Source organism: Morone saxatilis, unplaced genomic scaffold (assembly GCF_004916995.1).
Source record: "Morone saxatilis isolate NCDOM2014 unplaced genomic scaffold, NCSU_SB_2.0 Contig2, whole genome shotgun sequence".
Classification (NCBI taxonomy): Eukaryota; Metazoa; Chordata; class Actinopteri; family Moronidae; genus Morone; species Morone saxatilis.
The window spans coordinates 6,337,613-6,350,361 of NW_023339762.1; the positions used below are offsets into that span (position 1 = coordinate 6,337,613).

The 12,749-nt window shown below is 40.0% G+C and overlaps 1 protein-coding gene across 8 annotated transcripts in view; it reads right to left on the reverse strand.

Moving 5' to 3' along the window:
- Positions 1 to 12,749, reverse strand: part of LOC118330510 (suppressor of tumorigenicity 7 protein homolog) — a 45,283-nt gene that overhangs the window by 12,396 nt on the left and 20,138 nt on the right. For all 8 annotated transcript variants that reach the window (XM_035665065.1, XM_035665072.1, XM_035665073.1 and 5 more), the window contains 2 exons: positions 5,712 to 5,794; positions 2,963 to 3,122 (listed from right to left, as the gene is read on the reverse strand). In XM_035665065.1, coding sequence (XP_035520958.1) covers positions 2,963 to 3,122; positions 5,712 to 5,794 — 243 coding nt within the window. The remainder of the gene's footprint in view (positions 1 to 2,962; positions 3,123 to 5,711; positions 5,795 to 12,749) is intronic.

Genomic DNA, 12,749 nt, shown 5'->3' on the forward strand with positions numbered 1-12,749 from the left:
GGTAAATGGACCTGTACTTGTATAGCGCCTTTCTAGTCTTCCGACCACTCAAAGCGCTTTTACACTACGTGCCACATTCACCCTTTCATACACATTCACACACCGATGCACAGCATCGGGGGCAATTCGGGGGTGAGTATCTTGCTCAAAGATTCTTCGACATCTGGCGGCCGGAGCCAGGGATCGAACAAACAACCTTCCAATTAGAGGACGACCCGCTCTTTCTCTGAGCCACAGCCGCCCCTTAATGCAGATGCAGGTGACTGGTTTTACTCTCGGCATAGGCTCAGGTTGTCAGTTGTACCTATATAAATAGTGCACACATTGTGCTTTTAGTCAAAATATGTGTGATCAATATGATCTTGTCTTCTCTCCTCTCCTCTTTCCTACCCTGGTGTTTCCTCTTGTGTTATTCCCTGAAAAGTTTAACTCAGGAACCTCTCATACATTCTAGTGTGTGTGTTCAGGCAAGATGGGGAGACCAAAAGAGGCCAGAGGTAAGAAGAACCCATTATGCAGGATTTAGTGGCATCTTGCAGTGTAATTGCAGATTTCAGCTCCCTCACCTCACTTTACCCACTCCCTCTGTACATAAAAGCAGCTAATTCTAACGTAAGGCAAACACAACATACACAACGATTGTATTTTCAGGTGATTATACACAGATGAAAACATACATATGAATATAATAATATTCCATTTCTGCCAATAGATCCTCCTACATGTTACACACTGGACCTTTATATCAAACCAAGGACACACAAATTTGACTCTTCAAAGAGTAGAAAAGCCCCATAAAACACTATCAGAGGAAATAAAGAAGCCACCAATAAAACATGACATGTGGAATCACTTTAGAATGAATTCAGCTCCACACACCTACTGAATTCATGCTGTACGATATTCTTTCATTTCAACTGCTGACCTATGACTAATCAATCAAGTGACTTCCCTTGAACTGTCTGTCTTAGACTTCTGCTGTAACAAAGAAAAAATAATGTTACACCCTGCAACTGTGATTTCAATGGAGGGATTTACAGAGTAGATTATTAGCCAGAAAACTGGGGATTAGTACAGTAGAAATAATTAGACTGCCTTTCTTCTCTCAATCACGGCTTGTTGATTTTATACAGCACACATAATCCTATTTAATTCAAAGTTGCTTGGCTGAAAACAAAAGCAGGCTGTGTCATGCCTCCACGAGGAGTTCAACAACAGGATCTTTTGAAAAAAACTGGGAGAATATAGTGATCAGGACAGGTTATACATGGTTTCCATTTAAACTTTTCACTGTGGCTTGCTGTTGCTAACACAGTTTCTTAACTACATAAAAACACTGCGGTAAAAAAGAAAGCTGAGTCATTTAATGTATGCTGCATTATGGATGCATATGTAGAATAAATGTTTTCTTTTATCATCTGCAATGGAACCAAAGGAGTTATTCAGCATGAAGACATTTCCTCTATTGAAGTGAAGGAATTTCCATGGGGGGCCAAATACACATGCGAAAGGATTAACTATGATCAAAGCATCACTGATGTAGAACGCAAGCCAAGAAGCTGCTAAGCAGAGCTCACAGAGTGACTGTGGAGGATATTGTTGGACAGACGTGACTTTAATCTATCTCTTCTACTGTAGTTCAACAAGTACACTGTCAGGGCTGGGGGTTTGATTCCCTGTGTAACTCAGTAGGCTGAATATGGCACTTAGTGTCTCTTCCTGAAACACACTTTGAGCAGAACATAACGATGTTTCTATATTTGATTGTACTGTATTTGTACATGGGTGGAAACAGCTTCAGGTTAGATACTAAAACTTATTCATTATCAAACACTTATCACAGAATCTTTGTTTTAGCACATTTTGTTGATCCAAAAAACCCTATTAAAACCCTTTAAAAAAGTATGCACTTAAGCTATTGTACAGGCTGTGTAAAACTGTATTAATGCTTGGGAATATATACAGTACACCTACTGTACAGATAAAACGTGTCTACAAAAGAAAATATTACAGCAATAAACTTCACAAATGTAATGTTTGTAAATAGTGAATAGTTTTAATTTGTCAATCTGAAGAAGCAGAGAAACTGATATCTAGAGACAATTCTGTAGAGCGACTCTTAGACCAGTGTGACAGCACTCAGTAAAAGATATCTTCAGATTCACAGCTGGAAGCATTACATTCAAACAAAAGTCATCCTGATGAGCGTCTGAAATAAACCTCTAATTCTCTGATTAAGTGTAAATGCACCAACTCCAGAATCAGTCATCAGCTTAATTACCCCAATATTCCCTTTTAGTGTTAATAGCAGTCTGTGTCTGTAGCACCACAATTAATTTCATAGCAATTCTATTAAAAAAAGTGTGAAAGGGTCTCCCAAAACTACACATTAAAAATCCATGCTTTCATTGCCGTCAGCAGGCCAGTGGGATTTGTGTTGGTACAGCTGAAAAATTGCTTTGACATTTTACAACATTTTGGAAGTTAACACAGCAGAACCAAACTAAAGGGCTCTGTATTACTGCAACAGTGACCTGGAAAGGAATGAGATCTAGAGTGGAAAAGCTGAAGTGAGCCAGCACTCTGCGCCAGTTAAATAAATAGATGGTGATGATGATGATGATGACCATCACAAGACCCATTACAGAGGATTAACATTTAAGGCTCTTGTTTTTGTGTTTTTCTCATTTCTTTGTTGTTTGATTTGAGAAACTGTAAAAAAAGGGCAAAACTCCCTATCCATCTTCTTGATATTATGGAGACTTTATCACCTGGTCCCTCACATGTTGGTTTTAATTTATATTAACATTAATATTATAAAATTCACTCTGGTGTGAATGATGGGAAAAGTTGAGTCTGATCCGCTTCTCTTACAATCAGGTACCGTCTTGCTTTTTTGCACTGATGCTGCATACAGCCCTCTAAGGTACCCTCTATGGATATACCATCTGTAAGCTCTTACCGGACACACTTTGTCGATTGGAATCGGCCTCTCCATTACTGGTGTTGGAGTTGCTAGGGGAGCTGCTGTCCACACCGCCCAGCAGGGGGCGCAGGTGGCTCACAGACACCTGCTCTATGAAAGAGGTCCCATATTTCCTGAAATACCACCACTCAAATATCTGAGAGAGAGAAAAAGAGAGAGAGAGAAAGAGAATCTTTAACTGATCACATGACTTTCATTCAATGAAGACTTCACAGGGTTGTTTGAGTTAATAAAAACATTTTATGTTTCTCTTTTGTTCATCTTCTCTCATTCTTTACAAACCTAACTTCACTAAACCTCAAAGATTCAGCCACATCATTCAGATGAAACAGGATGTACATATAAAGACTCATTCTAAGAACTACTGGCTAGTAGAGAGCTGAGAAAAATAACATGTCAGCTAAAAAGCTTTAGCTGTGCTTAACTAGTGGCTATTCCCCATCTGCTGTCACCACATACTTATTAATTCTAACCAGACTGTTGACTAAGCTACTCCGGTGACTAACAGCGTCTGTGTCAGTGGGTCTCAGCCTTGTGCCACAAAGTGCTTCTCCTGAATTTTGCCAATTACCACCTTCAGCTAGAGAGCAGGAACTAATCAGTGGAACCTGCTGTTTGGTTGGACTGGGAAAGTGCAGACTGTGGGGTCACAATGACACACGTCCAAGACCCACTCATGGCAGAGTGAGTCGTCCATTAATCTGTTAGTGTCCCTGAGCAAGACACAGAACCCAGACTGCTTCCAATGTGCAGGCCAGCGCCTCGCACAGCAGCTCCACTGTCATTAGTAGTTTAGGAGAAGGACAGGCACTCATACACTCACAGACCGTTAGTGTTGTCAATTTACCTGTATGTTTGGCCCCTGTACTGGGGTTGAGCGTCACTATCCTTTAAGCATTTGTAAAACAAGTCTGTATATACTAGTTTCAAACACATCTGCCCTGTCTACTTCCTCAAAATACAACTGTTTCAATAATAGTGAAGGTTTCTGGGAGCTGTGGAGCTGAAAAAATACATACTGAATATGAAGAAATACTCTCCATATCTTTAACAATTACCACCAAAATGCTTTTTAGCATTTTTTTTAGCATTAGGCACACCATGCTGCACTCAGCAGCAGAAGACTGACTAGGAATATTATTTGGGAATGTTGCTCAAAAAATACAGGACAAAAAGACAAAGTAATGGTTGAAAATGACACTAATTTAAGAACCATTGATGGTTTTAATGACTGAATGTGAGACAAACATTCAGAACAGTGATGTGGAGCTACAGTATTTGAGTGTACAGACTGGCAAAGCTGTTATACTGTCGGCATCTGATGAGGAAGTGATAACAAATTGATGTGATGTGGTTTATCTTAAACTCTTCAGTGGAAATCTACCTACGTGGGACATCAACATATATTCCAATTATAGAGAAATCACCAGTATCTCTTTACAAAACCTTATGATATAAGTTGAGTGTCTCAATTAGGATAAACAAAAATCTGAGTGAAAATAAACACTAGAAATCATTCTGCAGTTTAGAGAAAATGTTCATAATGTTCGTGATAAATGTGCTCAACTAACCCAATATCAGGAACGTTTACAAAACTTTAACTTTATATTTCAAATTTGTATTGAAACTAATTTTTAATATTTTTTGGATGCTTACTATTGTGTACATACGAGCCTGTAATACATAGTTGGAAGGCTATTGTGGATTTGGGTTTCCAGCGGCTTTAATCATCTCACAGAGCGTGTGCAAAGCTCAACAGCTTTTCTATGCAGCCTACACATATTGGCCAATAGCCCGCAGGGAGGAGAGAGTGAGTTAATTAAGAGAGGAGCTATTTTAATACAGACCAAACACTGTTGCACAGTTGGCTGTCTCTGTGAAGAACTTGAAAGAGAGATAAAACACCTGCATAAGTAGGATAGCCTTTGCAACAGTTCCATTATATTCCTAGCCTGCTTTGATGATGTTTGTCACATCTTTATTTATTCTATTTATTTTTTAATACTGACATAAGCAGGAAGGACACTCCTTGCAAAGCTGTAGATTGAGGGATAGTTAGCAACCAAACCCACATTTTAGAAATTCAGTAAACCGAAACATTTTCGATCTGTTTGCCTTTTCTAGAGGAGCCAGCGACTGGAACCGCTAGTCACCAGTTAGGTGTTACAATCATATTAGCACTGTGAGTGTTTAACCCACAGAGATGGAGAGCTCTATCTATCTATAAAAAGCAGTAAAAACATTGAAAGTGTGATGTGTGATAAGTCAGGGAGACACACAGTAACGGTGCCAGAGGCTGCCATTTTTTTGCAGCTGATCTTATGAAGGACCAAATGAGTATAGATTTCCTCTCTCTTCAGCTCCTCGTGGCCTCTGAACCTGTGATTATAGTCCTAACAAATTACATCCTGGGCTCATAAGAGGCACCTCGGGAGCAACCTCTGAAAATGTATTTTGTCTTTTTAACATTAGGAATGAGAATTTCAAGTAAGAGGTGCAACGTCATTAACCTAAAGTGTGATTTCTACATTTAGAACAACGTGCAATGAGTGTAGGTAACAGCAGGATGCTTAAGTACTCTAGTTATTAATCAAGAGTCTCACACACAGTGTTTTAGAAGTGTACAGTGAATTGAAGAAGGATTTTCAACAAGTGATATCTGTAAAATAATTACTAACATCATCAACTTCAGTATTATCAGGTCAAGATTCAAAGTGTTTCTTACCAATATGAGTCCTGATATGAGGGAGGAAGTGCCTGTCAGAGCCACATAAAACTTGGGCGTCAAGGTGTTGAGAAACATGCTTACTGTAGAGAAGACACAAAAAGAAGAGAGACAAGTAGGTTATGGCTTAGTACTACACCAGAAAATCTCTTCTACACCAAAAGAGGATACTTGACAAAAGGTATTTGTGGAATCAAATGATTTATGTCTAAACTAGGTTTTTTCTTCTGAAACTAGGTCACATCGTCACAGAAGAGTAGTAAACACTGCGAGAAAAACATCAAAAAGACTTTCAATTCAAGGACATTTGTGATTTCAAGACATGAAAGCTTTCAGGCTAAAAAAAAAATTCATCCACATGCAAGGTTTGGCATATCCCAGAGATCCCTGCTGCTGAGACATGAAGTTACACCAGGGGGAGCAGGATAAGCCTCACTGGACTGAAGCAGATCTGGCCGAGGTATACCGGTTTTAATTTCTCATATAATATGATCTTTTAAATATACCGATATACTGCTGCATAGCTGCAACAGCTACAGTAACTCTGGCAGCAGTGTTGTTTTTGCTGTGAAGAGCACTACAGTCAGGGCAAGCAGTGTAGCATGGATTGAGAGGGGGGCCCTATTAATTGCATACCCTTCTTACTAACGGTTATGACTTTATAATACAACAATTAATAACCCACAACACAGTACAAATACAGTACAATACTTAATTTTAAAAATTCCACTATGCAAATACCACTTTTAGAGTGGAAAAACATCATTTAGATGGTGTCTAAATTGCTGCAACGGGGGTGAAACAGTGGTCAATTTACCAGCATTTGACTTAGTGTTTAGCAGGTAGTTAATTTTCTGAGCCGAGTTCTCATAATCAGCATACGGCCCTAAACTCTTCCCTTCTGTAGCTACACATTCACTACTACCACACTACTCAGTACAAGCAAGCTTCATCAGTCAGTAGCTATAAAACGTGACAGATGTCAGTACGTTAAAATGCAGTGAAGTATTATAGGTTTAACAAAACAAGAATTACACATCTCTAATGCCATAAGAGCTCACATCACTCATTACCCTTCAATCACCTGACAGCAAAGTCAGGTTTCTGTACCATTTATTTCCTATTGCCAGTTATATCAGATGCTGCGAACTGGAAAATTATAAGTCAATGATCCGTATCAATTCAAGCCTTACAGCATATAGTTGGTTCATGTGCCTCTGAAAAACCAGCCACCACCATTTATTATGATACATTTTGGCCATAGTTGGAATATATTTCTATTCTACTAGCAGTGCTAGGAGCTAAAGTATTTATAGTTTATGTAGCAGATCATTTGGCAATTTTCCTCCGCTTCTTCTGAACTCACTGACGCAAGTTAGTTCCCCATCCTCCTTGGAAGGAATGAGTGCGACTACGGTGTTTTAGCTGTAATACTAGTGATATTATTATGCTTGCAGGGTGAAGCAACAAAAACAGTGTCACGGAGTCCTCCTACGCCATCTGTTTTCAATGTGTGCTTTCAATTTCGCAAACATCACTGAGAAAAAACAATCACTGATAATAAAAGTGGCAGATAATATCTGGAGCTGTGACCTTTCTATTCATCATTTGCAAACGGTTTAAAAAAAAAATAAAACAACAACACTGCAGCGTTTTTGTTGGATTATGATATTGGAGGCCTGCTTTTATGTCTTAACACTGCTCATGGTAAACTGGTCGTGGTAGGCTGGATGCAGGTAAGGGTGTGATGACTGATTAGCCACAGAAAACTGAGTCTGAAGGAAACAAATCCCGTTTATGAGACTAAGAAGACATAGGAGGGACAGCATATAAATAATCTGTCTAATCTATAACTAATGATCTGTTTAAACGATCGTTAATTGATAACTGAGATGTAAAATTCCTCAAACAAATCCTAACATCTGTGGCAACAAACCCGGAGGCTTCAGAGGTGTGAGTGAAATAGTGAAAGTGTTAAAACCAGTGTTCTTTCTTGTATGATTGATCTGTGTAGTCTGTGTGTAGCCAGCTCAGTCACTAGATCCTCAAATGTCAGCAGGGGGAGGTGGTGAGGAAAGTGTCATGATAGCCGGACTGGCAGCCAATACCGTGAAAATATAACAGGTTATAAAGGGAAAAGTAAAGTTTCTTTAATAATAATAATAATAATAATAATAATAATAATAATAATAATAATAAGTAGGACCGTCCCCTCCTATATTTGGCTACAGTTCAGGGATTCTCCTATAGCTGTAGTAAAGGATGCTAGACTGACAGACCGCTGCCTTCGTGTGGGGGGTTGTCATGTTAATTCCCTAGGAGTGACACTGAGGATAGGGAGGGTGAGACAAAGACCCCACTCATATGAAGCCCAGCCTCATACCCACACATGCATAAACTAAGTGCAGCTGGCCAGCTATTCATTGCTGTGAAGTGCAGGCTCTCGTCCAAACAGAAAAGGGTCTTTCAGATTGGCCTGTGGTCAAATAGGCCTGACAGCTGCTGTCAGGCTGCACTGATGAGAGGATACTGCTGCCGGGCTGGCAATGGACTCTGTCTCATCGTTGTCGTGCCAACATTTTTTGACATAATTGACATAAGGTCTGTTCACATAAAACAATACAGCGGGGTGGGCATAATCCAGTCACAGATTTAATTTCCAAAACAATTAAAGCTTAAAATGCATCAAAATGTTGATGTCACTTCATCAAAAATGCTTTTCTCTGTTATGTATCATTTTAAATTGAATACCTTGGGGATTATAACCTAAGCTCAGACAAAACTGAAGACCTAGGGTCCTGGAAACATGGGCATTTTTCCCCTTCTGGAGACATTTTACAGACTAAAAATGATCAACTAATGAATTCATAATTAAAACAATCATTAGTTGCAGCAATATTTAATGTCTTTGGGCAAGATACCTTTAGTAGGATTGCATGATTAGAAAACATATCCTTTCTTAACTGGATGTTAGGAATCAGGAATCAAGCTCGACAGACAAATCATTCGTCCTCCTTGTGTAATTTAATTACCTAATCCTCTCCCATTTGGAGATCAACTCAGTACTAGACTAAATTAAACTAAACTGGAATCAAGCCTTTAATGTCACACAATGAACTTCAGAATCAGAATGACAAGTCTGAAATAAGATGCTCCGGTGTCATGGCGATGGAGTCTCTTTAATTGGACTTTCTAGGAATTGTTGTTTTTAGAGACACTTTTACTGAACTTTGTGATAATAGACTGAACTGGAAAACGACATAAAAAAAGATTCCACAAAGGGGTTCTTCTGGCTTCTTGCCCCCATACCCGTGCCTTGTTCGGTCACTCAGACTGAATATTCCTGTTCCCTCCTTGTGTGCAAGGAATAAAGCGATCATGAATCCAGCCTGTGAAAAGAAAAAAATGACTAAATGCTATCAGTTGACCTTTGAACACTTAAAACTACAGAGGAGGATAGGGAACTGTTCCTAAAGACATTTCTCAGCAAATGTGATCGCGGCTCGCCCGGCTCAAGTCCACTCCGCTTTAACCATCAATTATTCTGCACAACAAAGGTCTGAAGAAGAATATCCTCACATTCATTCAGCTCCACACCAGCAACAACTGCGCAACAGGGGTTGAGTGCCTTACTAAAGGGTGTCTCGTTGATTGAACTGAAAGCCCACTGCTTCAAACAGCGACTGTGTGTCCATGTGTGCTGTTGTCACTGAGGAAGTGTCAGTTTCTGCTCAGTCAGACCTAGTTCCTAAGATGTGCTGTCTGACTACATCTGAAATCAAAGGTGTTTATAGTTGTTCCCACTGGCCACATTCAAAAGGCAGAGTGAAAAGTCGGCTGTCACAGAGAGGGGTGAAATGGAATATTACTTAGATATGGGGATAACCGTACACACTTTCAGACAGTCTCTGCTACAAGGCATTCATAGTGTTGCACTGGGTTGTTTGCATGAGATGTGACAAAAATAGTTGTGTAACAAATGAAAAAGAGAGCTAGAGCAAGAAAAATATGGAGCTTTCAATCAATATAATACCAGAAAATAGTTAAAAGAAAAAGAAAAAAATGCCCATCACACCTGCCAAGAGCCTCAGGTTAACTTCCTCATATGTTGCTCTTATACAAAATCCAAAAAGCATCCAAATATAAAGAAAAGTAGCAAATCAACGAAACCAATTGTCACTTGATTCGACTTCATTTTATTAACAATTGCTTTAGCACTGGCCTCGTGGAAGTCCAACAGCATTTTTTTTAAATAGGATGAGATTATTTCTCATTCACGCATTTGCATTGCTAGACAAGAATTCAAACTGGTGACCCCGTTTATGGCACCAGTTCACTTCTCTGCCTCTTTGGCTGATACCACTCCTGTGAGTTTGTATTGGTAAGGAGGCAACCAGAGAGCATGTTGGGAGGATAACGTGATGAATCGAAGGGACAAATTCTAACAGACAGACTCAGGACTAAATGTCACCGGAGACAACAAGAGATGTGACCTTTACTGAAGAGGGGACGGTTGGCAGACTGCTGGCATGCCCGGAATGATAAAAGACGCACGCTGAGGCACACGTGAACACGCACACATTCAAACATGCAATGACTCTGTTTAATGCACAGTCACAGACACATAGATCCGTGTCCTTTACTTAAAGAGAGAACAAATGAAAGTCTACATTGTGTTTAAATGAAATACGCTTTTCAATATTACTACCACAGTGTCTAAAAAGGCTTACACATATAACTTTAACTTAAGTAACTTTTTTTTTATCTCCAATAGAGTCTAAACTATTGTTAGAACAAACGTATTTAATACAGAATACTAGGGGCTTTGTCGAATAGCTTCACTCATAATACTCATTATAGGTCAGGGCGATATAACATGTAACCTATGAGCAAGTTACATCACTCTCTCCTGTCTCCTCCGCTCTCTGTCTGTATAAAGAGCTGCAGTGGCTCCTTCCCACTGAGATATTGTTGTTTTTTAATTGAAATAAATTAATTGAAACCTATATAATACCATCAAAACACTCAAAAATGTATAATCTAATACTTATAGGACATAACTTTAGCATCTCCTGTAATATTTAAAAAAAACCTGAAACAATCAGAAAATGTTTTATTTCTCTGATTCACTGCTTAGTTAACAGCGCTTTCACGATCTACGCCGCGCGACCACAGCTGCTCTCGCTCTCCTTGCGTGGCGCCAACTTTGAATCGTGCTTATAAACAAAATCCAACAAAAATCGTCTAACTCATCCGATGACTCACTTTATTCAAATTGAAGATGCGGTTTTCATTTAGGGTGATGACATCATAAAATGCCATATGCTCCTGAACAGCAGATTCATTCTAGGCAGGTGGTCAGGGAGTTTGTATGTTTCAGTTTCTGTTTTCAGTAGTTCTGGTCCTCGGCTGCGGCCTGGGCCAGCCTGGCCTTTGCAGCTGCAGACAGCAGAGTGGGAGGTTGCTGTGGCCACTGTTAATCAGTGACTTTAGACAATGATGGAGACATCAGATACAGTGGACTGCTCTGACTCTTGCTGGTAATGTGAGGTAGGACCGCTTCCATCTGATTTGGTTTTTTTCCCCTTTATTAGATAGGACAGCTGAGGACAGACAGGTAGAGAGAGAGAGGATGACACGCAGCAAAGGGCCACAGGTCACATTTGAACCCTTTTTATGTCCTATTATTACACACACACGTTTTATCTGCTCTGTTTTTATGGCACTGCACTGTAGTTTTGTGTATATATTGAAAAGCACTGAGCTCCTGCATGAGCATTTGTAACTATTTCAGCCCTCTATTGACTGACTGTGCACATGGGGCACAGACGTTAGCAGTAGTTGGCAGTATACTGTGACTTAGCGTTCCAGCTCACACAGTCCTGCTTTTGTTTTGAGTCAGTGCAGTGCTGATACAAACTGAGGAGGCAGGTGTCAGAAAAGCCTCCTAAAGTATCTTACAGGTCTTCTGGATAATCAGATTCTCTTTATACCACAGAAACTGTTTTAGTGTTAGAATAACGGCCAAAAAAGGTTTCTGCTCGCGCCCATTGGCCACTCACATTAAAGGCTTCTCAAAGTCCCAGGCTGAATCTCAGTCCCAGTGCGTCCCTGGAGTCAAACCTTAGTCCTGCAGCATTAGTGACGGGACTTGAAAATGTCTCATCTCATTTAAGCAGCTGTACTACATTTGTACACATTACTGAATTCCTTTTGAAATGGTTTGAAAAACAGTGATGCAGTGGTGAGTTTTACAGTTTTCACATATGAAGCTGAAATGTGTGTCCTACAGTATGTCTCTACCCAGTCTCACAAAAGGTCACGGCTGTGTTGTAAAACTGAATCATGCTGTAAACTATCCATCTATTCACTTGTGGAACTGCAGTAGTGCCTATGAGTGGGTTCTCAACAGCCTAGTCGATGTTAAGATGGACAAATGAGTATTAGCATATTGAGATATTTTTAGTACATTTTGGTAATTAGAATTATTCTAAAACCTACTTGCAACCTTTCAGAGTAGAAAGTAGCCACAGCAAGTTATCCTAAGCAGCACTGCTTAAGGAGATTCATTAATGTCAAACATTATCATAAGAAGCAACGTGCGAATAACACAAGACAAAGCTGGGAGCTCCTGCAGGCCCGCCTGCATCCTAAGCTGAGCTGCAAGTCACTCCGGCTCGGCTGCTCATGCCTGAAACGTTTGTTGGCAGGGCCGATTAGGGAGCACTTCATAGCCTGGCTCGTATGGCTGGCTCTGACTGATGGGGCTGCTAGCAGAGCCTGTCTGGATCTAACTACCTCTGTTGACCTTTGAACAAGGGGGAGTGCAGCCAGCATCTGTCACATCCGTCACAGGTAAGTTGGTCTCTGTGTGTGTGTATGTGTGTGTGTAACGTGTGTATGGACATTTTATACTGTACAGTGTTTTAGCATGTGTTTAGAAGATGTTGTTGTGTGGGTTAGTAAGGTGTGCATGTATCTACCAATGTAAATCATGCAGAAGAACAGATTGATCAGTGTCCAGTGATAGCCACGGAC